This window comes from Mustelus asterias, chromosome 6 (genome assembly GCF_964213995.1).
Source record: "Mustelus asterias chromosome 6, sMusAst1.hap1.1, whole genome shotgun sequence".
In the NCBI taxonomy this organism is placed as follows: Eukaryota; Metazoa; Chordata; class Chondrichthyes; order Carcharhiniformes; family Triakidae; genus Mustelus; species Mustelus asterias.
The window spans coordinates 120,521,932-120,548,968 of record NC_135806.1 but is presented as its reverse complement, the minus strand read 5'-3'; the positions used below and the strand labels follow the sequence as shown (position 1 = coordinate 120,548,968).

General features: G+C 45.5%; 1 protein-coding gene across 2 annotated transcripts in view; it reads left to right on the top strand.

Annotated features, from left to right (window-relative positions):
* Positions 1 to 1,094: 1,094 nt before the first annotated feature.
* LOC144495138 (storkhead-box protein 2-like) overlaps positions 1,095 to 27,037 on the top strand; it is a 333,400-nt gene continuing 307,457 nt past the window's right edge. For both annotated transcript variants that reach the window (XM_078215090.1, XM_078215088.1), the window contains exon 1: positions 1,095 to 1,641. In XM_078215090.1, the coding sequence (XP_078071216.1) occupies positions 1,296 to 1,641 (346 nt within the window). In that variant the 5' untranslated portion in view covers positions 1,095 to 1,295. The remainder of the gene's footprint in view (positions 1,642 to 27,037) is intronic.

Genomic DNA, 27,037 nt, shown 5'->3' with positions numbered 1-27,037 from the left:
TTCGCACTGCTACCTCACAGCACCAGCAACTTGGTTCAATTCTGGCCTCGGGGGACTGTCTGTGTGACGTTTGCACCTGCTCCAAGTGTCTGTGTGGGTTTCCTCTCACATGCCAAAGGTGTGTGGGTTAGGTTGACTGACCATGGTTAATTGCTGCTTAGTGTCAGGGGGGTTAGCTGGGTAAATATGTGGGGTTATGGGGGATCGCGCCTGGGTGGGATTGTTGTTGGTGCAGGCTTGATGGGCTGAATAGCCTCCCTCTGCACTGTAGGGATTCTATGATTGCAAAAGGGAGACTACCTATGACTGCAAAAGGTGGCACAGTGGTTAGCGCTGCTGCCTCACTGTGCCAGGTTCCCGGGTTCAATTCTGGCCTTGGGTCACTGTCTGTGCGGAGTTTGCACATTCTCCCCATGTCTGCGTGGGTTTCCCCGGGTGCTCTGGTTTCCTCCCACATTCTAAAGATGTATGTGTTAGGTGGATTGGCCATGCTAAATTGCCCCTAGTAGATTAGCAGGGTAAAGGGGTTGGGGCCTGGGTGGGATTGTGGTCTGCGCAGGCTCGATGGGCCGAATGGTCTCCTACTGCGCTGAATTATGACCTGAAGAGCAAGCTGGTCATTTGCACCACAGCAAGTGGGCACCTTTTAAAATCTGGCAGGAATAAAGCAGTGTGCGGACTGCAGCTGCCTGCATGGACAGTGATACATAGCCACCCTGGGACAGCAGGGGTCAGGATGTGGTCCGGCTTGCTCGCTGCCGCGCGCCACCCGCCCATCACTCTCCCGATCCACGCGGGGGAGCGCGCGCGAGCGCAGTGTGGGGAGTGCGCGCAGCGCGCGGCGCACGGGCGCGCGCGTGGCTGCTGAGTGCGCCGCGCGCTGGAGTGGAGCGCTGTGCGGGGGGAGCAGCTGGTGAGGGAGCCTGGCTGAGCGGAGCGGAGCAGGGGGGGGGAACGGCAGAGTCGCACCCTGGCAGCAAGGCAGCTGGGCGGATTTTTTTTTTTGTTTTTGGCGTTTCCTTTCCACATTGGCCGGAGGGAGAAGTGGATAAATTGGGGCTCTGGGGTCTGATTAATCCCCCCACTCTCCACAGCCCTATCCCCACATCCCATAAGAAGCTCCTCCTCAGCACAGTGAAGCTTGTTGTTGAGGGGCAACGCAAGGTGAGAGCATCAGTGCAGGAGGAAATGCCAAAGCAGCCTCTCTAGCTGCGGGGATTCATTCCAGTGAGGCTGCAGACAGCTCCTCAGATCCCAGAACATTGACCGGGAGAGTCTCCTCACTGCTTTTGGCCATGCCACAGGGGATGGAGAAGTTTTTACAGATTGCCCCTCACTCCCTGGCCGTGGTGCTGGCTCGGAGCGGCGCAGCCAGGGCGCCGGTGCCGGGCGCCCGGGACATCCCGCACCAGCACCACCACGCCGCCGGCTACGAGATCTTCGCCGACTTCAAGGCGGAGAACATGCAACACTTCTGGAACAAGCGGGTGACAGACGCCATCTCGGAGGCTTTCTTCCTGGGCTGGATAGACGAGCACGTCCTGCTGATCCAGGGCAGGGAGTCCCACCTGGAGGTGCTGAGGGAGGCTTGGACCAGGAGGTCGCTCAAACCTCCCCGGGGATTCAGCATCAAGTATCTGGGTGAGTGTGGACACCTGCAGGCGCAGTGAAACTATTCTGGCTTCAAAGTATCCATCCTAGGGGATTTTCGCACAGTAACTTCATTGCATTGTTAATGTCAGCCTACTTCATTGCAGTGTAAGCCTACTTGTGGCACTAATAATAAATAAACTTTAGCTTCAAAGAAGTATTTTTGGTGATGGTACACCTTGCTCACAGGGTGACCTACTTTTAACAGAAGCAGACTGAAATCAGGCATAAAATCTCATTTTATTGTCGTTATTTTTGCCCTGGGGATTTAAAACCCATTCCCTCTCTGATTGCTATAATATCACAACCACCTAACTATAACTATTCTACCTCTCTGAGCTGCCAGATGTAGTTCAGGATTGTTGAGAGTAATGAACTTTTCAATGTTTGGGAACAAATAATCCCAATACTTGCTCACGGAAGTACACCATTGCGTTTCGAATTAGTTCTAAATGTTGTTCAGTGCCTAAAACAGATCCGTAAACAAAACATGGATCATAAGTTTTAAACGTCCCCCTGGTAGAGGGTAGACTGATCATTGCAAATACTGAATAGTTGGTTGATGCATCCCCGGGCCGGGTGAATAAAAATAGCTAGCAATTCCGATATCTTAGTTCGAACCCTGACAGAACACATACGGACAGCCTGCTGTTTACACTCGTTGCCTTTAAATATTTAACCAAAAAAAAAGGTTCCACTGTCAACGCAGTATTCCTCTGGGTGAACAGAGGTATTGCAGATTCATTCTCGCATTACAGAGCAGACCCTGAGCCAAAGCATTGATGTTTGCAGAGCTTGTTTGCCCGTTACAGATGATCTGCCAGAGATGTAATTAAGTGCTGGGTGAAATGAGGGCCGTGCCGTCGGACTATTGAAGCACCGCTCTTATGCGATTAAAGCATCCACATAATATTGAAGGAATATTTAAGAATTTGGATGTACTTGGATACATTATTTGGTTGGGAAACAACGTACACATTTATAAACATAATTCTGTCCGGCGGTTGATTAGCTAAAGAGTTTTACTAAGCCCTGCTAGGATTCCAATTGTTATATTAAAATCTGCAAACACAAGGTGGATTACGATAATGGCACTGTATGTAGCTAACTTATATTTAGTCATGCCACGCTTGGTAGCTAGATGCCTAATGGATGCTACTCTGTAATTTCATACCCTGCTAAAAGCAATCTCAATAATGTACACCAGTCCAGCATGGCAACACAAATGAGAAGCTCTGAATTGTTATGCCACATACCTGTGCAGATCACCATACGATCTGTTAGAAAATGAATACCTGTCAGCCAGAAAGGTTCAATGATCTAACACACAGGTTAATCTCCAAGCCCTGAAATTCAAATAAAACAATGCCCTATATTTTGTAAGAGCAGCAGATATCAGAGGGTAAAGTGCAGCCTCAAAAGGTTTGAATGGCTGTGGTGAATGGGCCTGGGGACTTCTGTGTGAAAGTCTGGTAGTGTTTTTAAAAAGGCAGCCAATATATTAGGGAGTCAAATGAAAGGTGCAGCAATGCACTCTGTTTTATGCATTGGTTATTGTATTGAGTACAATGTTATTACAGCAGAACACCTTCTTAATTCGCAAGACAATTAAATTGTTGTTGGGTAACCAAGCATGGCATATCTAAATATAAGTTAGCTACATATAATAGCTGTGTTAACTACAGTTACCAATTGGGAGCTAGTTACTGAGAAGGGAGTGGTGTAAGAATCTTGATTGCAACAATTTACGATTGAGAACATTGGTTTGATTTGATTTATTATTGTCATTAACATACAGTGAAAAGCATTGTTTCTTGCACTGTACAGACAAAGCATGCCGTTCATAGAGAAGGAAACGAAAGAGTACAGAACGTAGTGTTACAGTCATAGCTAGGGTGTAGAGAAAGATCAACTGAATGCAAGGTAAGTCCATTCAAAAGTCTGACAGCAGCAGGGAAGAAGCTGTTCTTGAATCGGTTGGTACGTGACCTCAGACTTTTGTATCTTTTTCCTGATGGAACAAGGTGGAGGACGGAATGTCTGGAGTGCATGGGGTCCTTAATTATGCTGGCTGCTTTGCCAAGGCAGCGGGAAGTATAGAGAGAGTCAATGGACGGGAGGCTGGATTGCGTGATGGATTGGGCTACATTCGCGACCTTTTGTAGTTCCTTGCGGTCTTGGGGAGAGCAGGAGCCATACCAAGCTGTGATACAACCAGAAAGAATGCTTTCTATGGTGCATTTGTAAAAGTTGGTGAGAGCCGTAGCTGACGTGCCAAATTTCCTTAGTCTTCTGAGGAAGTAGAGGCGTTGGTGGGCTTTCGTAACTATAATGTCGGCATGGGGGGACCAGGACAGGTTGTTGGTGATCTGGATACCTAAAAACCTGAAGTTCTCGACCCTTTCTACTTCGTCCCCATTGATGTAGACTGGGGCATGTTCTCCTTTATGCTTCCTGAAGTCGTTTACTATTGCCTTCATTTTATTGACACTGAGGGAGAGATTATTGTTGCCGCACCAGTTCCTCTATCTCATTCCTGTACTCTGTCTCGTCATTGTTTGAGATCTGTCCCACTACAGTGATGTCATCAGCAAACTTGAAAATCGAGTTGGAGGGGAATTTGGCCACACAGTCATAGGTGTATAAGGAGTATAGTGAATCTCTGGAATATAATGAATCTCTGGAATTCTCTGCCCAATGAAGTGGTGGAGGCTACCTCGTTGAATATGTTTAAATCACGGGTAGATAGATTTCAGATCGCGATGGGGATTAAGGGATATGGGGAGCAGGCGGGTAAGTGGAACTGATTCGCTTCAGATCAGCCATGATCTTATTGAATGGCGGGGCAGTCGAGGGGCTAGATGGCCTACTCCTGCTCCTATTTCTTATGTTCTTATAGTACAGGGCTGAGAACGCAGCCTTGTGGGGCACCAGTGTTGAGGATGATTGTGGAGGAGGTGTTGTTGCCTATCCTTACTGATTGTGGTCTGTGAGTTAGGAAGTTCAGGATCCAGTCGCAGAGGGAGGTGCTGAGGCCCAGGCCACGGAGTTTGGAGATGAGCTTCATGGGAATAATGGTGTTGAAGGCTGAGCTGTAGTCAATAAATAGGAGTCTGACATATGTATCTTTGTTATCTAGGGTGTTCCAGGGTTGAGTGCAGGGCCAAGGAGATGGCATCTGCTGTGGACCTGTTGCGGCGGCAGGCAAACTGTAGTGGATCCAAGTAGTCTGAGAGGCTGGAATTGATTCATGCCATGACTAGCCTTTCGAAGCACTTCATAATGATGGATGTCAGAGCCACCGGCCGATAGTCATTGAGGCATGCTGCTTGGTTTTTCTTAGGTACCAGCAAGGTGGTTGGCCTCTTGAAACAGATAGAAATCATCAAAGAATCATAGAAACCCTACAGTACAGAAAGAGGCCATTCGGCCCATCGAGTCTGCACTGACCACAATCCCACCCAGGCCCTACCCCCACATCCCTACATATTTTACCCACTAATCCCTCTAACCTACGCATCTCAGGACACTAAGGGGCAATTTTAGCATGGCCAATCAACCTAACCCGCACATCTTTGGACTGTGGGAGGAAACCGGAGCACCCGGAGGAAACCCACGCAGACACGAGGAGAATGTGCAAACTCCTAAAATAAATCACATGCTTTTCCTGTTTTTTTTATTGTCCCACCTCATCCCCAGCCCCCTGTACAAACTCCACACAGACAGTGAACCGAGGCAGGAATTGAACCCGGTTCCCTGGCACTGTGAAGCAGAGTAAGAAGTTTAACAACACCAGGTTAAAGTCCAACAGGTTTATTTGGTAGCAAAAGCCACACAAGCTTTCGAGGCTCTGAGCCCCTTCTTCAGGTGAGTGGGAATTCTGTTCACAAACAGAACTTATAAGACACAGACTCAATTTACATGAATAATGGTTGGAATGCGAATACTTACAACTAATCCAGTCTTTAAGAAACAAAACAATGGGAGTGGAGAGAGCATCAAGACAGGTTAAAAAGATGTGTATTGTCTCCAGACAAGACAGCCAGTGAAACTCTGCAGGTCCACGCAACTGTGGGAGTTACAAATAGTGTGACATAAATTCTGATTCTAGGATCGCATGATAAAGACTCAGGAGGAAAAAAGCAGAAATATTTATGTGAAATAGTGTGACATAAACCCAATATCCCGGTTGAGGCCGTCCTTGTGTGTGCGGAACCTGGCTATCAGTTTCTGCTCCGCGACTCTGCGCTGTCGTGTGTCGCGAAGGCCGCCTTGGAGAACGCTTACCCGAATATCAGAGGCCGAATGCCCGTGACCGCTGAAGTGCTCCCCAACAGGAAGAGAACAGTCTTGCCTGGTGATTGTCGAGCGGTGTTCATTCATCCGTTGTCGCAGCAGGATGAATGAACACCGCTCGACAATCACCAGGCAAGACTGTTCTCTTCCTGTTGGGGAGCACTTCAGCGGTCACGGGCATTCGGCCTCTGATATTCGGGTAAGCGTTCTCCAAGGCGGCCTTCGCGACACACGACAGCGCAGAGTCGCGGAGCAGAAACTGATAGCCAGGTTCCGCACACACAAGGACGGCCTCAACCGGGATATTGGGTTTATGTCACACTATTTCACATAAATATTTCTGCTTTTTTCCTCCTGAGTCTTTATCATGCGATCCTAGAATCAGAATTTATGTCACACTATTTGTAACTCCCACAGTTGCGTGGACCTGCAGAGTTTCACTGGCTGTCTTGTCTGGAGACAATACACATCTTTTTAACCTGTCTTGATGCTCTCTCCACTCCCATTGTTTTGTTTCTTAAAGACTGGATTAGTTGTAAGTATTCGCATTCCAACCATTATTCATGTAAATTGAGTCTGTGTCTTATAAGTTCTGTTTGTGAACAGAATTCCCACTCACCTGAAGAAGGGGCTCAGAGCCTCGAAAGCTTGTGTGGCTTTTGCTACCAAATAAACCTGTTGGACTTTAACCTGGTGTTGTTAAACTTCTTACTGTGTTTACCCCAGTCCAACGCCGGCATCTCCACATCATGACTGTGAAGCAGCAGTGCTAACCACTGTGCCACTGTGTCCTCTAACCACTGTGCCACTGCGTCCTCAGATTGTTGTAAAGGGAGGTTAAAGATGTCTGCGAATACCCCCGCCAGCTGATCAGCAGGATCTGAGTGCTCATCCAGGTACCCCATCCAGGCCAGTCGCTTTCCGTGAGTTGACTTTTGAGAAAACTGCTTTGACATCTGCAATGGTGACCCCAGATACAGGTTCATCCAGGGCTTCCAGGATAGAGGGCATGCTCTTGCTGACCTCTTGCTCAAAATGGGTGTAGAATGCATTGAGCTCATCAGGGAGGGGTGTGTTGGAGCTGGCAATTTTACATGCCTTCATCTTGTAGCCTGTTATGTCTTGCAGACCTTGCCATAATCGGCGGGGGTCGGTGTGGCTAGCCTGGGATCTAGCTTGGTCCGGTATTGTCTTTTGGTATCTTCGATGGATCTCCTTAGATCGTATCTGGTTTTCTTGTACATGTCAGTGTCGCCTGACTTGAACGCCTCAGACCTGGACTTCAGCAAGCAGTGGATATCCCTGTTCATCCATGGTTTCCGGCTGGGGAACACACGGATTTGCTTCTTTGGCACACAGTCTTCTACACACTTACTAATGAAGTCAGTTACTGTATTGGTGTACTCGTTCAGGCTGGTTGCAGAGTTTTTAAATATTGACCAGACCAGTGGCTCCAAGTAGCCCCGTAGGAGATCATCCGATTCCTCAGACCAACATTGCACGACTTTCTTTGATGGATTCTCCCGCTTCAGTTTTTGCTTGTAAGCCAGGAGCAGGAGCACAGTCTTGTGGTCTGATATCCCAAAATGGGTGGGCGATAGAGCAGGAGACATGTTTGATATTTGTATAGCAGTGGTCTAAGATGTTTGGGCCTCTGATGGAACAGGAGACGTATTGGTGGTAACTTGGTAGTACGCTCTTGAGCTTGGCCTGATTGAAGTCCCCGGCCACAATGAACAAGGCCTCGGGGTGTTTTGTCTCAAGGCTATCCATAGTGGTGTATGTTTCGTCCAGCACGATCTTCATGTCCCCATGGGGTGGGATGTAAACTGCCATCAGGATAACGGAGGTGAACTCTCGCAGAAGGTAGTATGGGTGACATTTTAGCATCAGGTATTCTAGGTCTGGGGAGCAAAAAGTTATGATGTCGAGATGCCGGCGTTGGACTGGGGTAAACACAGTAAGAGTTTTAACAACACCAAGTTAAAGTCCAACAGGTTTATTTGGTAGCAAATGCCATTAGCTTTCGGAGCGCTGCTCCTTCATCAGATGGAGTGGTTTTTGAGAGCAGATATCCATCCACTCCATCTGATGAAGGAGCAGTGCTCCGAAAGCTAATGACATTTGCTACCAAATAAAGCTGTTGGACTTTAACCTGGTGTTGTTAAAACTCTTACTGAGCAGAAAGTGGCCAGTGTTGCTACGTCTAGGCACCACGAGGTATTGATTCGGAAGCAGGCCCCATCTCCCCTAGCCTTGCCTGAGGCCACTGTACGGTCCATTTGATAGATTGAGAAGCCCTCTTCCGGTGAAGCAGGAGTGAGCCACGTCTCCGTGAAACAGAGTACACAGCAGTCCCTCAGTTCTCTTTGGAAAGTGAGTCTGGCTCCAAATGCGTCTAGCTTGTTTTTCAGAGATTGGACATTTGCAAGCAGTAAGCTGGGATGGGGGGCCTTGGGACCATGTTGTTTCACTCTCACCTGCAGACTTGCACATTTTCCATGCTTCCTGGAGTGTCTGCTTCTTTTCGAGCCTGGGAGACATTGAGAGTGGTTGACAAAGAATTCCTTGAAGAACACATGCCCAAACCGTTTTTTAATATGACCAGTGTAATTTCACAGTATATCACCAGCACGCCATGTATTGTAATTAGTAGTGATGTGGATTGTAATTAGTAGGCCAGGGGGGATGGATCAGGGGTTTTCAGGAGATTCCCGAGATTGTCAGATTCTGAAACCAAATTCCAGTATTTATCTGCAAAAGATTACCCAATAACAATTTAATTGTCTCGCTGAATTAAGAAGGTGTTCTACTATAATAACATTGTTCTTGCTTCAGCAGCAAATACAAATTTCAGAAGTAGGAATAAGAATAGTTTTCATCGAGTTTGAAAAACTTTGATGTATTTAATCAGAAATTATTATTAAGTAAAGACCTGTACAAAAGCATGCATTTTAATTACTGACTCGGATGTCCTCCGCAGTCTACAATATACAGAGAGCGGAATTTGGACGGACACTTGGGACAAACAGAACTTTTTCTAAAGGAGCAGAAGACCAGTTGAGTTTGGCAGCTGGGAGTCAAGTCTGTCATTTGTTTTCTCAGTGGCTTTATTTAATGTTTGAATGGCGATATTGAAACAAGGAGATGGAGAGATCTGGAGATGCTGATATCTGTGGCCTTTAAGGGGAAGATGATCACCAATCCCCTTTTAGGGAAGGAAATCTGCCAACTTTTTTTACCTGGTCTGGCCTACATGTGACTGCAAACCCACACCAATGTGATTGACACTCAACTACCCTCTGAAATGGCTGAGCAAGCCACTCAGTTCAAGGGCAATTAGGGATGGACAACAAATGCTTGCAATGTCCACAAAAAAGTTGTTCTTTAAGATTCAGTAAGCATAATGGTTTCCCAGTCAATGAATAATGCTGATCCTGCAAATAGCCGACAGTAATTTTGACCCTATTCCCACTCAATTTCTCCTTCTGGTTCCCGTGTTAGCCAGTATTGCTGACGATTCTATCCCTTCAGCTGTCGTCCCTCATTCCTTTTAATCTTCCTTATTCACTCCTCTCCTCAAAGAAATAACCCTTGACCTCACCAACCTTGCAAATCACCACCCCATCTCCACCCTCTCTTTCCTCTCCAAGTCCTTGATTGTGCTGTTGCCTATCAATTCTCTCCAATCAGGTTTCCACCTCTGCCACACTATGGAACTAGTTCTTATCTGAGTCCTTATCACAAATGACATCCTATGTGATCATGTCAAAGATAAACTATCCCTCCTCAACCTTTCTGAAGCCAAGAAGTATTGAAAAGAACAACGTATTTTTTTTTCCTCCCTATATTCTTTCAATCAACCCATCAGAATAATGAATATTTCTCATCAGTATTTACTGTTGAGAAAAGCATGAATGTTAGGGAACTTGGGGAAATAAATAATGATGTCTTGAGGAGTGTACACATTACAGAGAAGGAGGTGCTGGAAGTCCTAAAGCGCATTAAGGTAGATAAATCCCCGGGACCTGATGAAGTGTATCCCAGGACATTGTGGGAGGCGAGGGAGGAAATTGTGGGTCTCCTAGCCGAGATATTTGAATCATCGATAGTCACGGGTGAGGTGCCTGAAGATTGGAGAGTGGCAAATGGTTTGCCTTTGTTTAAAAAGGGCTGCAGGGAAAAGCCTGGGAACTACAGGCCAATGAGCCTCACATCTGTGGTGGGTAAAATGTTGGAAGGTATTTTGAGAGACAGGATCTACAGGCATTTAGAGACGCAAGTACTGATTAGGGACAGTCAGCATGGTTTTGTGAGTGGAAAATCTTGTCTCACAAATTTGATTGAGTTTTTCGAAGAGGTAACCAAGAAGGTAGATGAGGGCAGTGCAGTTGATGTTGTCTACATGGACTTTAGCAAGGCCTTTGACAAGGTACTACATGGTAGGTTGTTGCATAAGGTTAAGTCTCACGGGATCCAGGGTGAGGTATCTAAATGGATACAAAATTGGCTTCTTGACAGAATGTGGAAATGCCGGCATTGGACTGGGGTAAACACAGTAAGGAGTCTAACAACACCAGGTTAAAGTCCAACAGGTTTATTTGGTAGCAAACGCCACTAACTTTCGGAGCGCTGCTCCTTCGTCAGATGGAGTGGAAATCCGCTCTCAAACAGGGCACAGAGACACAAAATCAAGTTACAGAATACTGATTAGAATGCGAATCTCTACAGCCAACCAGGTCTTAAAGATACAGACAATGTGAGTGGAGGGAGCACTAAGCACAGGTTAAAGAGATGTGTATTGTCTCCAGACAGGACAGCCAGTGAGATTCTGCAAGTCCAGCAGGCAAGCTGTGGGGGTTACTGATAGTGTGACATAAACCCAACATCCCGGTTTAGGCCGTCCTCATGTGTGCGGACCTTGGCTATCAGTTTCTAGAACATAGAACAGTACAGCACAGAACAGGCCCTTCGGCCCACGATGTTGTGCCGAGCTTTATCTGAAACCAAGATCAAGCTATCCCACTCCCTATCATCCTGGTGTGCTCCATGTGCCTATCCAATAACCGCTTAAATGTTCCTAAAGTGTCTGACTCCACTATCACTGCAGGCAGTCCATTCCACATCCCAACCACTCTTTGCGTAAAGAACCTACCTCTGATATCCTTCCTATATCCCCCACCACGAACCCTATAGTTATGCCCCCTTGTAATAGCTCCATCCACCCAAGGATGCTCAGCAACTCTGCGCTGTCGTGTGTCGTGAAGGCCGCCTTGGAGAACGCTTACCCAAAGATCAGAGGCTGAATGCCCGTGACCGCTGAAGTGCTCCCCCACAGGAAGAGAACAGTCTTGCCAGGTGATTGTCGAGCGGTGTTCATTCATCCGTTGTCGTAGCATCTGCATGGTTTCCCTAATGTACCATGCCTCGGGACATCCTTTCCTGCAGCGTATCAGGTAGACAACGTTGGCCGAGTTGCAAGAGTAGGTACCGTGTACCTAGCAGATGATGTTCTCACGTGAGATGATGGCATCCGTGTCGATGATCCGGCACGTCTTGCAGAGGTTGCTGTGGCAGGGTTGTGTGGTGTCGTGGTCACTGTTCTCCTGAAGGCTGGGTAGTTTGCTGCGGACAATGGTCTGTTTGAAGTTGCGCGGTTGTTTGAAGGCAAGAAGTGGGGGTGTGGGGATGGCCTTGGCGAGATGTTCGTCTTCATCAATGACATGTTGAAGGCTCCGGAGGAGATGCCGTAGCTTCTCCGCTCCGGGGAAGTACTGGACGATGAAGGGTACTCTGTCCACCGTGTCCCGTGTTTGTCTTCTGAGGAGGTCGGTGCGGTTTTTCGCTGTGGCGCGTCGGAACTGTTGATCGATGAGTCGAGCGCCATATCCTGTTCTTATGAGGGCATCTTTCATCGTCTGGAGGTGTCTGTTGCGATCCTCTTCATCTGAGCAGATCCTGTGTATTCGGAGGGCTTGTCCGTAGGGGATGGCTTCTTTAACGTGGCCCACGGATAACCTCATGATGCTCCACTTCTCCAGCTTCCACCCTAAACACATTAAAGAAGCCATCCCCTACGGACAAGCCCTCCGTATACACAGGATCTGCTCAGATGAGGAGGATTGCAACAGACATCTCCAGATGCTGAAAGATTCCCTCATAAGAACAGGATATGGCGCTCGACTCATCGATCGACAGTTCCGACGCGTCACAGCAAAAAACCGCACCGACCTCCTCAGAAGACAAACACGGGACACGGTGGACAGAGTACCCTTCGTAGTCCAGTACTTCCCCGGAGCGGAGAAGCTACGGCATCTCCTCCGGAGCCTTCAACATGTCATTGATGAAGATGAACATCTCGCCAAGGCCATCCCCACACCCCCATTTCTTGCCTTCAAACAACCGCACAACTTCAAACAGACCAATGTCCGCAGCAAACTACCCAGCCTACAGGAGAACAATGACAACGACACCACACAACCCTGCCACAGCAACCTCTACAAGATGTGCCAGATCATCGACATGGATGCCATCATCTCACGTGAGAACACCATCTACCAGGTACACGGTACCTACTCTTGCAACTCGGCCAACGTTGTCTACCCGATACGCTGCAGGAAAGGATGTCCCGAGGCATGGTACATTAGGGAAACCATGCAGACGCTACGATAACAGATAAAGGAACACCGCTCGACAATCACCTGGCAAGACTGTTCTCTTCCTGTGGGGGAGCACTTCAGCGGTCACGGGCATTCAGCCTCTGATCTTCGGGTAAGCGTTCTCCAAGGAGGCCTTCACGACACACGACAACGCAGAGTCGCTGAGCAGAAACTGATAGCCAAGTTCGGCACACATGAGGACGGCCTAAACCGGGATGTTGGGTTAATGTCACACTATCAGTAACCCCCACAGCTTGCCTGCTGGACTTGCAGAATCTCACTGGCTGTCCTGATTGGAGACAATACACATCTCTTTAACCTGTGCTTAATGCTCCTTCCACTCACATTGTCTGTATCTTTAAGACCTGGTTGGCTGTAGAGATTCGCATTCTAATCAGTATTCTGTAACTTGATTTTGTGTCTCTGTGCCCTGTTTGAGAGCGGATTTCCACTCCATCTGACGAAGGAGCAGCGCTCCGAAAGCTAATGGCATTTGCTACCAAATAAACCTGTTGGACTTTAACCTGGTGTTGTTAGACTCCTTACTGTTCTTGACAGAAGCCAGAGGGTGGTTGGAGAGAGTTGTTTTTCAAACTGGAGGCCTGTGACCAGCGGTGTGCCTCAGGGATCAGTGCTGCATCCACTGTTATTTGTCATTTATATTAATGATTTGGATGAGAATATAGGGGGCACGGTTAGTAAGTTTGCAGATGACACTAAGATTGGTGGCATAGTGGACAGTGAAGAAAGTTATCTCCAATTGCAACGGGATCTTGATCAATTGGGCCAGTGGGCTGATGAATGGCAGATAGAGTTTAATTTAGACAAATGCGAGGTGATGCATTTTGGTAGATTGAACCAGTTAATGGTAGGGCGTTGGGGAGAGTTACGGAACAAAGAGATCTAGGGGTACAGGTTCATAGCTCCTTGAAAGTGGAGTCACAGGTGGTCAGAGTGGTGAAGAAGGCATTCGGCATGCTTGGTTTCATTGATCAGAACATTGAATACAGGAGTTGGAATGTCTTGTTGAAGTTGTACAAGACATTGGTAAGGCCACACTTGGAATACTGTGTGCAGTTCTGGTCACCCTATTATAGAAAGGATATTATTAAACTAGAAAGAGTGCAGAAAAGATTTACTAGGATGCTACCGGGACTTGATGGTTTGAGTTATAAGGAGAGGCTGGATAGAATGGGACTTTTTTCTCTGGAACGTAGGAGGCTGAGGGTTGACCTTATAGAGTTCTATAAAATAATGAGGGGCACAGATCAGCTAGATAGTCAATATTTTTCCCAAAGGTAAGGGAGTCTAAAACTAGAGGGCGTAGTTTTAAGGTGAGAGGGGAGAAATACAAAAGTGTGCAGAGGGGCAATTTTTTCACACAGAGGGTGGTGAGTGTCTGGAACAAGCTGCCAGAGGTAGTGGTAGAAGTGGGTACAATTTTGTCTTTTAAAAAGCATTTAGATAGTTACATGGGTATGATGGGTATAGAGGGATATGGGCCAAATGCGGGCAATTGGGATTAGCTTAGGGGTTTAAAAAAAAAGGGCGGCATAGACAAGTTGGGCCTGTTTCCATGCTGGAAACCTCTGTGACTCTATCTGGCTTCTTTCTCTCTGGGTTTCTCCTTCCATTTCTATTTGAATTATTGGTGGCTACTCTGGTAACAATAGCATCCAAACTTCTTACTCTGAGACTGTGAACTTGCTTGCTGTGGTCTGGGTTTAGTTGAAATAGTAAGAAGTCTCACAACACCAGGTTAAAGTCCAACAGGTTTATTTGGTAGCAAATACCATAAGCTTTCGGAGCGTGCTGCTCCTTCGTCAGATGGAGACCACTCCATCTGACGAAGGAGCAGCACACTCCGAAAGCTTATGGTATTTGCTACCAAATAAACCTGTTGGACTTTAACCTGGTGTTGTGAGACTTCTTACTGTGCCTATCCCAGTCCAACGCCGGCATCTCGACATCATGACTACTTTAGTTGAAATCCCATGGCTCAGGAAAATCATTGCCTTACAAATTGCAATTATCACTGCCCTTTCCATGGCTAAGGCCTCTTCACAAGGCTCCTTTCATGTCAGCTTATTGCCTTTACTCAAATGCTTGGCCTGGATGTTATTGTTCTTTAGATGCTTTGAAGTGATGACACCAATACTATGAAATATTCAGAAATTGTATCTTACCAATGCGTCTCTAAGGTTGATTTCTAAGTTTGTGCCATACCCACAGTGACGAGAGACCTTCTCTAATTCGAGACTGTAATCTTCCAACGGTCTTACTTGTCAACTGCTTCGTTTGACAGAACATAACTCTCAATGCAATCTCATTCTTAGTCGTCCCAAACAAATCCAGATTCGTATCAATTTCAGAATATTTCCTAATATTGGGGTCGTCACTTCGAAGCATCTGGTCCCGTCATGGTGAGGAAATCATTTACTTTATTCTCAGTTTATCTCCAGCTTTGACAAAGGATCATCTGGATTCAAAACGTCAGCTCTTTTCTCTCCTTACAGATGCTGCCAGATGTGCTGAGATTTTCCAGTGTTTTCTCTTTTAGTTTCAGATTCCAGCATCTGCAGTAATTTGTTTTTACTTTATTCTCATCTCCTACTTTATTGACTTTTAGCCAAATGTGTAACCTTCGTTCATAATTACACCAATACTCCTTATTAGATACCTCATTGGCCCCATATATATGTCTTCACTGACATTTCTTTCAATTACATATTGTCCTGGTCTTACAAACTGCTTAAACGTCCTTAAAATCATCTTTGGTAGTTAAAAAAAGTCTGTTATTCCGTTCTTAATTTCTCAAATGAAATGTAAGAAAGAAAAGCGTAAGATGCTTACCCGAACCTTACTTGGGTAAGTATTCTTCAGGGCGGCGTTCAAGATACACGACAACGCAGAATCGCTGAGCAGAAACTGATCGCCAATTTCCGCGCGCATGAGGACGGTCTCAACCAGGATCATGGGTTCATGTCACACTACTTGTAACCCCCACCATTAGGACTGGGCTTGCAAAATCCTACTAATTGTCCTGGCTTGAGACAATTCACACCTCTTTAACCTGTGATTATCCCTCTCTCCACTCACACTGTCTGTACCTGTAAAGACGTGATTCCTGTAAGGACTTACATTCCAACCATTATCTTGCAATTGTGGCTCTGCCTATATATGCCGTGTTTGTGAATCCACCTTTCTACTCAGCTGATAAAGGAACAGCGCTCCAAAAGCTTGTGATTCCAAATAAACCTGTTGGACTTTAACTTGGCGTTGTGAGACTTCTTACTGTGCCCACCCCAGTCCAACGCCGGCATCTCCACACCATCCCTTTATAATGCCCCCTGAAAACCCAGCTCTTTAAACAAAAACTTTTGTCACCTATTCTAAGATCACCTTATACAGTTTTGGTTAGCTGACACTTCTGTGAAAGTGCCTTGGGACATTTCACTAAGTTAAAGGTGCCATGTGAATGCACGTTGTTGAAAATTCTGAACTATTAAGGAGCTTCTGACATTACACTTCTGTCTTTATGGTGCTCCTTGTGGGGAAATACCGTGTCAAGAGGGGGGAATGAGGCAGGAACAGCAGCAGGATGAAGCAGAAGGAGAATAGAAGGAGGCCTGTTCACAGAAATCTTTACCAACAGGGTTTTCAAGCTCAATGCACCACATTGAGGATAGTTATAATCAGTACCCAACTGCCTGCAACAAAAAATCCTTCAATCATCTTTGCATTGCATTAAGATTTGAAGAAGGGCTTGCTGACAATTGGAGATGTATTTTTTAACTGCTTTATTTATTTTTACTAACTTTTATATTTGTCAAGTTGAGGGTTGACAGTAATAGAACGTTAACCATTTTTCACATGTACTGTCACTGTTTGACATATCCAAGCAAAGTTGTAACAGGGCGGCATGGTGGCACAGTGGTTAGCACTGCTGCCTCACAGCACCAGGGACCTGGGTTCAACTCCAACCTCGGGTCACTTTCTGTATGGAATTTGCATATTCTACCCGTGTCTGCGTGAGTTTCCTCCGGGTGCTAAGGTTTCCTCCCACTGTCCAAAGATGTGCGGGTTAGGTTGATTGAATCATAGAATCCCGACAGTACAGAAGAAGGCCATTCAGCCCATCCAGTCTGTACCAACCACAATCCCACCCAGGCCCTATTCCCGTAATCCCACACATATACCCTGTTTATCCCTCTGACAGTAGGGTCAATTTAGCATGGCCAATCAACCTAACCCGCACATCTTTGGATTGGCCATGGCAAATTGCCCCATGGTTTCAGGGGGACTAGCAGGGCAAACAAGTGGGGTTATGGGGATAGGGCCTGGGTGGGATTGTGGTTGGTGCAGGCTCGATGGGCCAAAAGGCCTCCTTCTGCACTGTAGGGATTCTATGATTCTATATACAAAACAAAGTCTCTTTATTCTTTCTGAAGAATGATACCTCCAATCTTTGAAAAAAACACCTCAGACTGCCCAAAGTAAACCTTTTCAAACTCTAATAACTGCATTAAAAACTTTAAGAGTGACTTTGCAAGTTTAGTGTTCATTTGTACCTGTTTCTTGGCTGTTTTATCATTGGATCTTTACCCACAAACCTAGCTGAAATTACTGAAACTCATCCCACATTACTCTGACAGATTTATGACTTGTCTCTTTCTGCTACCCTGGGTGGATGTTCCAAAAACAATATGACAGTATTCTGATTAATTTTAGCTTTCTCAGAAAAGTTCATTTTATTAAGAATATAAATTGCACTTCTGTTACACTTGTGTGGTTTATGAGATTATTATATTTCAGGACTGTAAGTTTTGTTTATAGTTCAGGACTGAACCTTTAAATTTGGGCTAAATGAAAAGAATCATGTACCTATGCTGGAGTCTGCCTGACTGTAAGTCTGGAAGTTTAACTGTTAAAGATCAGAAGAAAATTTGGATTGTTGCGCTGAGAGGGAAGTGCCAGATATTTACAATTGAGGACAATGTCCGCAGTTCCTAAATCCGTACTGAGTAGATTCTCTAAGACTCAGAAAGCTGTTATTCATATTAGGTTATGGTTGTGCTGGAACCTGGCCCTTTGTTTCTAAGATGAAAGGCAGTTGTGATTAGAGATAGCGTTTTTACTTGGATGCAGAGTTAATGGGGGAGGTGTTGTGGGTAGCATCCCTGCTTTTGAGCCAGAAACTCTGTATTCAAATCTCAGCCCAAGATTTAATGATCAAGGAAGGTGCATTCACAATGCAATCACACAGGCTGAGTACAAACCTGCAAATCATTCCAACACATGCCAAGAGCAGGTGATAAGAGCAGGAGCAATTCCTGGTCAGCCAAGTGATGAAAAGAATGTTGGAGCATTGCTATTCATAACTCCAGACCACAACATGCATAGAAAAAGTGCATTTTACCACAACAGCACCACACCACCACCACCAAGCTAATGTGTGACCCATTGCCATGGAGAGGAGGGTAGAGGAGGCCATTTTAAGATCAGGTTGCAGCCTTCCCTAAAAATCAAGAAGGGATTTGTAGTTTTGGTATTGTGTGGTCTGCAGCCGGCTGAGAAGAGGAAAGCAAAAGAGATAGATGTTTACCAGACCTGTATCTTAAGCATAGGAAATGCTCAACCTATCATTCACCAAGTGGAATGCAGATGAGTGCATGTGATCTATTGTAGACTGAGTTTGTAAAGAATTAAAGCAAGGCTGGATGGTTCATCTAGCTGGAACGAAAGGGAGAATCTCCAGGGAAACTCTCATAGTGGAAGATAATATTGGGAAAGAAATGGGACAAAATTGCTTTGGATTAATTCCATGAGAATTGAATGTTTGTTTAAGAAACCAAGCAACGTAACAGAATTGGGTGTTTTGGCTGTTGAAGGAACAGGTTGTGTTTGGTAATTTAAAGAATCAGTCACTTACGAAAAGAAAATGTTTAGATAATCATACCCTTTCTGCACTTGTCACAGTAAAAGCTTGAAAACATGAAATCCTGTTCCATTTCCTTCTTTTAGCTAAGACCAGAAGGTCATAAGAAATAGGAGCTGGAGTCGACCATTCAGCCCCTCAATCCCACTGTGCCATTCAGTTAGATCATGGCTGATCTGGCTATAGTCTTAACTCCACTTGCCTGCCTGCATCCCCATAACACTTGACTTCTTATCAAAAATCTGTCTAATTGAGCCTTGAATATATTCAATGACCCAGCTTCCACTGCTCCCTAGGGAATAACAGTCCAAGGTCTAAAGACCTTCTGAGAGAAATAAAATACCTCCTGATCCCCATCTTAAATGGGTGATCCCTTACTTTTAGACTGTGCCCCTTAATTCTCAACTTCCCTCACAAAGGGAAACATCTTTTCAGCATCCAACATGTCAGTCCCCTTAGAATAAGTGTTTCAACAAGATTATCTCTCATTCTTCGAAACTCCAATGAATATAGGCCTCACCTGCTCAACCTTTCCTCAGAACACAAGCAGTTATCCCAGGAATCAGCTGAGTGACCCTCCACTGAATTGCTTCCAATGCGATTATATCCCTGCTTAAGTAAGGAGACCAAAATTGTTCATGGTATCTCAGAAGTGGTATCCCTAAGGCCTTGAACAGTTAATTTTATAGTTTGAACTTCCCTACTTTTACGCTCATTCCTCTTGCAATAAAGGCCAAAATTCCATTTGCCTTCTTAATTACTGGAAGTTCGAATTCCTCTTTAAAAGTTATCAATCTCTCTAGAGAACATAACACTTCACAACGCCAAAGATAAAAGCTTAATCAATGCATCTTGCTTGATGGATTTAACACGGCAATAAACAGGTGGATTATTAGTTATGGTGCAAACTTATGACTATAAATAAAAAACTTGCTTCAACAGCAACAGTAAAATCCCACAGACAGCAAGGAGATTGATGGCTAGTTAATCTGGCTTGGATTTATGGTTCAGGGATAAATGCTGGCCAGGACAACAGGGGAACTCCTCTGCATTTCAGCTTGTGCTATGCAATCTTTTATAACACCCTGACCAATGGGCCATCAGTTTTAATGTCTCACCTGAGACATTATGTCTCACCTGAGGTGAGAGATGTCTCACCTAATGTTTCACCTGAAACACACACGATGGCACAGTGGTTAGCAATGCTGTCTCACAGTGCCAGGGACCCGGGTTCAATTCCTGGTTTGGGTCACGGTCTGTGTGGAGTTTGCACGTTCTCCCCGTGTCTGCGTGAGTTTCCTCTGGGTGCTCCAGTTTCCTCCCACAGTCTGAAAGACATGCTGGTTAGGTCAATGGACCCGAACAGGTGCCGGAGTGTGGAGACTAGGGGAATTTCAGAGTAACCTCATTGCAGTGTTAATGTAAGCCTTACTTGTGACTAATAAATAAACTTTAAAAACTTTAAAACTGAAAGACAGCATCTCTGATGATGCACAATGTAATCATGGAATACACTAGTCTTTAGAGTATTCACAGTATTAATTGTGTCTGCTCAATTTTTGTGATACTTGACAGACAAATTTTATTTGATGTGTTGTCATGCCCAGTAAAGGAATACCTAATCCATAACTTTTAAAACATTGGGAGGATTTTCCCCAAAGTTGCACGGATGGCTGGAGCAGGCAAGAAAAGCTGTGATAGACTCAGAATGACGGTGGTGGAGTGGGGTCGGGGGTGGGGGAGAGAGTCCCTGATGATTGTTGAGGGGTGGGAGGAACCACCAATGATTTTTGGAGGGGGATGTTGATTAGAGCCCACAATACCTCTGTGGGTGGGGGAGAGGTGCGGTGGGGGTGCTGAACTTAAGTGCCAATTGGGGCACCCTTTAAAGATGGCGCCCTGATCTCTGTGGACCGGCCTTGCTGGCTCAATCAGGCCCCGCCCCACCAGACTGATGGCAAAAACTCCACCCACTCGCAATTTTTTTTAAAAAGAGGCTCAAGATCTGAGCCGGGATTCTCCGAACTTGTTCACCCTTCCACCACTGCCATGGAGAATGGGGAATTTGGTGCTCGGTCAAAGCACCATTCCTGCAGCGAGACTGGAGAATCCCAGCTATGGGCGAGATTGGAGATTTCAGGCCCTGGACTAAAAACGCAGCAGTGTAGTTGGAGAATTACACGTCAGTTTTCAGTTAGAGCCTTACACTTTGATTAAATGTGGAAAATTCCGCCCCAGGCTTTAGGAGTGAAAAGCCTTTTCTTCACCAGGTCCGCATCATGTGTTTTCCAAGATGAGCCAATCATATGAATAATGAGCTTTACTCTTTTTTTATAACTTGTAAAAGTGTACTATTCTCTTTAACTGTATTTTCCTTGTGTGCATATGTGGAGAGGGGCGGGGGGTGAGTGAGTGATGTAACATTAAATTTGCACAGTAACTTCATTGCAGTTTTAATGTAAGCCTACTTGTGACACAAATAAATAAACTTTTTCAGAGTGAATGTGTGAATAAGTAATCCTTTCTATTTAAGCGCATGGGCCTGAATTTTTCAGAGGCAGCAACTCTAACAGGTGACATGGTGGCACAATGGTTTGCACTGCTGACTCACAGTATCAGGGACCCGTGTTCGATTCTGAGCTTGGGTGACTGTGGAGTTAACATGTTTTCCCCACGTCTATGTGGGTTTTCTCTGGGTGCTCCGCTTTCCTTCCACTTTCCAAAGATGTGTAAATTAGGTAGATTAGCCATGATAAATGCGAGAATAGAGGAAAGGGGAGGGCCTGGATGGGATACTCTTTCAGAGAATTGATGTCGACTTGATGGGCTGGATGGCCTCTTTCTGCACTGTAAGGATTCTATGGCCTACTGTCATTTCACGCTTAAATGAGTATTGATTGGCATCAGGTGGAACTTCTGTCCGCAATTGGAAGGAAGTTCTGCCTTGGAGACCTGCTGGTCAATCAGATTGGCTGACCGCTCTCCAACCCACCCAGGCATAGCGCTGCAGTGGTTGGAGGAGGCACTACAGTGCCATGCCTGGGACCAAGTGTAGGGAGCTGGTGCAGCAGGGGCCTTGGGAAGAGGGGAATAGGGGACTGCTGGCGAGGTTGCAAGGGTGGGGTGGTTAGGTTCGGTTATTGGGGGTTCAAGCCGGGCACGGACATGGGGGGGTGTGGAGGAAGTTCCAGAGGTGCTCCCTGTCATAAGGAGGTTTCTGATGTAGGCGCCCCCTGTTCCAGTTTCTGTGCCCCCACCTCCGCCTCCCCACGTCAAAACCCACCAGGAGAGAGCATAAAATTCAGTGCACAAAGACACTTGCTGCTGGTTATTCAGACTGTCCACTGGGGTTAAGCAACACACACCTCTTCCTTTTCAAAACACACCATGATTGAGGAAAGTCAGGAAAGGAACAAGAGTTTCACTTCTCTCTCATCCCTGTCAATAATACTCACCCTCTGTTGTTCGTTCATTTGGTTACCATTTACTACCATACACAAGATATTACGAAAATCTGATGTTAAGGACTTTACTGTATAAAGTCATTAAATCCCTCGACTAATTATCTAGAAGTATGGACTAAAATAATCCAGAGAATTTGAATCTAGCTTTTAAAGTACCTGTGCATGAAATGTTGTTACCAGTATAAAAAAAACCAAAGTGACCATGAAGCTATTGGATTGGAATAAAAACCCAACTGTTGAGACTAATGGCCTCATATAACTCTACCCGACTGAGGTGAAGTGAAGGCTCACTTTCTTCTCACCCTTTTTATTAACTATTGGAAGACTGAAGCCTTTGTTACATGTCAGTGGGTGAATGATTAGTGGGGAGGCTGCAGAAACAAAGGTTGGAAGGTCAATTTTTATCACCAGGGTGTACCTGACTGACTTGAAAAATGTTGATTATGTGCATATTGTTAATGGAATTCCATTGAATGGAAATTAATGGGTAATTGTGTAAATGTATCAGACTTGTTGTTCAGCATGACTTGATCTTATCTAACCTGATGTTAAAGGGGCTTCTGCCATCTTAGCTTAAAGCAGACAAATTATTATTAAAAGCAGTGGTTGCCTGCAGGCTTTTTCCCAACCACACATGGAGGTTGCTTTTTAAATATTAACATTATTTTTTTGGCAGTCTTCTGCAAAATAGTTGGCACTGTTGGCTGTAGACTCGTCTGAAGTCAAGTCCAAGGTTAGATGCAACAGAGAGCATATCAGATCTGACTGCACCAGGCAGTGCCAGGGAAATGGGGTCAGGATGCAGGCAGGTGGGAATCTACAGCTGCAGCTTCCTGAGCTGTGGCAGCTTCAAGATCAAAGGTTTAGTTTCACAGGGAGAAGTAGCACTCCGCACTTCACTTCTGTCATTCATGTGAGTCGTTTAAAGGAATTTTAAACTTTTACTCCAAATACCTGGAAAGGCAATGACCTGGGGATAAAATTTACTAACTTCATGAGAGTAAAATTCAACTGGAGCAGGGAGGGGAGTAGTGTGGTATCGCATCTGCTGCTCTTTAGGTCAATGGAATTGAATATTGAACGGGAGGTAAAAGAAGCAGCAGATGCGCTATTGACCATTTTGCATCTCAGGCAATAAATCTCACTCTCGTCGTGTAACAGAAGTTTATTCATTCTAAAATTTCATAAGAAATACCTTTCGGGACATCATAAATCACGGTGTTACTTCACTCTCATCGTGATCCGCCCACCCCGCACACCCCGCCACCTCCCCCACCCCATCCTGCAGCAATGTTGCTATTCTGCACCTGTCTCAAAGACAATGATATGCAATTTTTGCCCACAACAGCAATGCATACAGCACAAAAAAATGACATTTCTCCTTCTTAACAACTTGACAGAATCTTAAGAGTTTGTTTCCAATTGGAAGATTCAACCAAAGACCAGAAAAAAGTGTGTTGGTATAGGTACAGGATGTTTTCACGCTTGACTCCTCTAAATGCTGTCCTGAGCTAAAAGAACAAAAAACAATACAGCACAGGAACAGGCCCTTCGGCCCTCCAAGCCCACGCCGCTCCCTGGTCCAAACTAGATCATTCTTTTGTATCCCTCCATTCCCACTCCATTCATGTGGCTATCTAGATAAGTCTTAAATGTTCCCAGTGTGTCCGCCTCCACCATCTTGCCCGGCAGCGCATTCCAGGCCCCCACCACCCTCTGTGTAAAATACGTCCTTCTGATATCCGTGTTAAACCTCCCCCCCTCACCTTGAACCTATGACCCCTCATGAACGTCACCATCGACCTGGGAAAAAGCTTCCCACCGTTCACCCTATCTATGCCTTTCATAATTTTATACACCTCTATTAGGTCACCCCTCATCCTCCGTCTTTCCAGTGAGAACAACCCCAGTTTACCCAATCTTTCCTAATAACTAAGCCCTTCCATACCGGGCAACATCCTGGTAAACCTCCTCTGCATTCTCTCTAAAGCCTCCACGTCCTTGGAGCTTGAAGCTTGAACCTTGAACCTCCCAAAAATATTGAGAACGAACAGACTGGAATAAATACTGGAATAACATAGTGTTATTTTTGTGTTTCAATGAGCTACATTAAGAAACAATTTGATAGTGGGAACATTAGTCAGCTTCTCTGAATTACAAACCGTAAGCCCCCGATTCATCCTTTCGGGAGCCTGATTCATCCAATGGGAAACAATTCCTGTGGCCCCTTAATTTGGTTTTGTGGGGGGGGGGGGGGATTACCTGTCTTATTGCCATAGGCTGATGGAACTTCTGCAAACAAGTCTTCTAGCTTCAATTGTACGAGCTGCAATATGGCCCCTTTGATTGTTGCCTGCACCGACAACACTCCCACCCAAGCCCTATCCCCGTAACCTCGCATATTTATTTATCCTGCCATTCCCCTGACAATAAGGGGCAATTTAGCATGGCCAATCCACCTAATCCGCACATCTTTGGAGGGGGAGGGGGGGGCGAAACCGGAGCACCCGGAAGAAATCCACACAGACACAGGGAGAACGTGCAGACTCTACACAGTCAACCAAGGCCAGAAGCTGTGAGGCAGCAGTGCAAACCACTGTGCCGCCCCCAAGTTGTGAGGTAATGCCAAGTCTCCCAAAGTGATGGTCTACTTATTCATAATCTGCTTGTGGAATTGTTCTACAACCATGGGCCATGGTGATGAGTACATATGCACTGTAATTTCCCAGGGTGTTTAAACTTCTGATGGGTTGATTTGTGCTATGTCTCTGAATATGTCTCTTACACTGAACTCAGTATCAAGAGACTTGGGTTAGTTACGCAATATTTTTCTGGTTACTTAACCGAGTATTGTTACACCGTTTAATCACTGGTGTAATTCAGCCAATAACAGTGCAGGCCAACTACCACACATAACCCCCCACTGCCAACTACTCATCACCACACCCCACCAACCATAAACTGGACATGACCCACTGGCCCCTCCACACCCCTGCTCCCCCATCCTGAGTCCCCTACCCTCCCAAAATTAAACCGCAGCTCCCGACACGATTGTTACCTCCTAAACGGACTACCTACCTCCTGGGACCCCAGCAGCTCCCCGACTCACCATTCTTTAGACTCGGCTACCTACCACCCCCATCCCCCACCCCCTCCCCCTCGCGCCAACTACCCATCCCCAGGAGCCGATCCCCAACCTGACCATTCACCCCCTGGTCCCCGACCCAGCGATCCATCACACTCCCAACGACCCACCCCCTGACCCGACTACCCTCATACCGGTAACCCAAGTATGCAACAAATTGCCCCAAGGAACTTCATGAGAGTGTTATCAGACAAAATTTGATACCCAGTCGTGTGTGGAAAAATAAGGATTTGTGATTAAAAATTTAATCATGGTTTTAAGAATGAGAGAGAGAGAGAGATGGAGAGCTTTAGGGATGGAATCATCAGAAAAAGTGTCATTTAACTGTTTATTCCTGCCGTCACTCTAAGCACTATTCTTTCCACACAGCTTTCAATATGTTTTTTCTTCAAATCTTCTTCTAATTCCTTATTAAACATTGTGCCTGACTTAACTTCACTAGCCACCTCCGGGAATGCATTCATTCCCTGTTGCACTAAAACCTTTCTCTTAAAATAACTGTTTGAAACATCACGTTTGAGTTTCTTGCCAAGATGCCAATGCACTAGTTCACAATGTTGTTTCTTCAGGAAGGCAGCAGCCCAACCCTAAACATTTAGAACCATAGAACCATAGAAAATTACAGCTCAGAAACAGGCCTTTTGGCCCTTCTTGTCTGTGCCGAACCATTTTATGCCTAGTCCCACTGACCTGCACTTGGACCATATCCCTCCACACCCCTCTCATCCATGAACCCGTCCAAGTTTTTCTTAAATGTTAAAAGTGACCCTGCAATTTGATTATTGTTTTCAAAGATGGACCACAAAACAGTAATTAACTGATAATCAATACTGGAAATGTCTACTAATTTCTGGCTATAGTTTTCCATCTGTGCCAAATGAATTTTTGGTCAAACACTGGATAATTTTAAGCCACTGTGCTATTTCGTGTTTGTTTTAAAAATGTGTCTGCAGAAAACAAATAAGGAATTGACAGAAAAGAGTTGCTCTTTAGTGACATAAACATATTTAATTGATACAAATTATTTCGACTTGTTTTTTGTTACTTTGAATCACATAGAATCATTGAATCCCTACAGTGCAGGAGAGGCCGTTCAGCCAATTGAGTCTGCACCAAATCTCTGATCTTACCCAGGGCCGATCTCCCACCCTATCCCATGACCCCACACATTTCCCATGACTCATGATAGAATCACAGAATCTTGTCAGTGCAGAAGGAGGCCAGTCGGCCCATCGAGCCTGCACCGACAACAATCCCACACAGACCCTATCCCCGTAACCCCATGCATTTATCCTGCTAATCCTCCTGACACTCATGGGCAATTTAGCATGGCCAATCTACCTAACCTGCATATCTTTAGACTGTGGGAAGCAACCAGATCACCCGGAGAAATCCCACCACAGACATGGGGAACACACAGATGGTCATCCAAGGCCACAATTGAACCCAGGTCCCTGGCACTGTGAGGCAGCAGTGCTACCACCGTGCCATCGTTTGGTTTTACTATAATTGACTTTGTTCCTAAGGTTTCAATTGTTCTCTCTGGCAAATACTTGTTGATCTTGAAAGAAAACTGGTTGATGTGAATGTGTAAATGTGGATTTGGGCCTTATTGTGCAACTGTTGAATTTGCAGAATCATTTTTGTTATCAAACTCCGCGAGCTTTTGTGTTGTGTAAAAAATCTCACCCCAAGAGTATCGTAGCATGGCTACAATATTTTATCATCTATTCACTATTTCATGCATAACTGAAGGATAGGCTGTGTCATTAAAAAGCGGTGAAAGCAGATTACAAAGAAGGTTACTTATCCAGGTCCCATTTCTTCTCATCATTGTCATCCCAAATCTTTACTATTTGTTATTGAATTATGAATGAATGCGAAG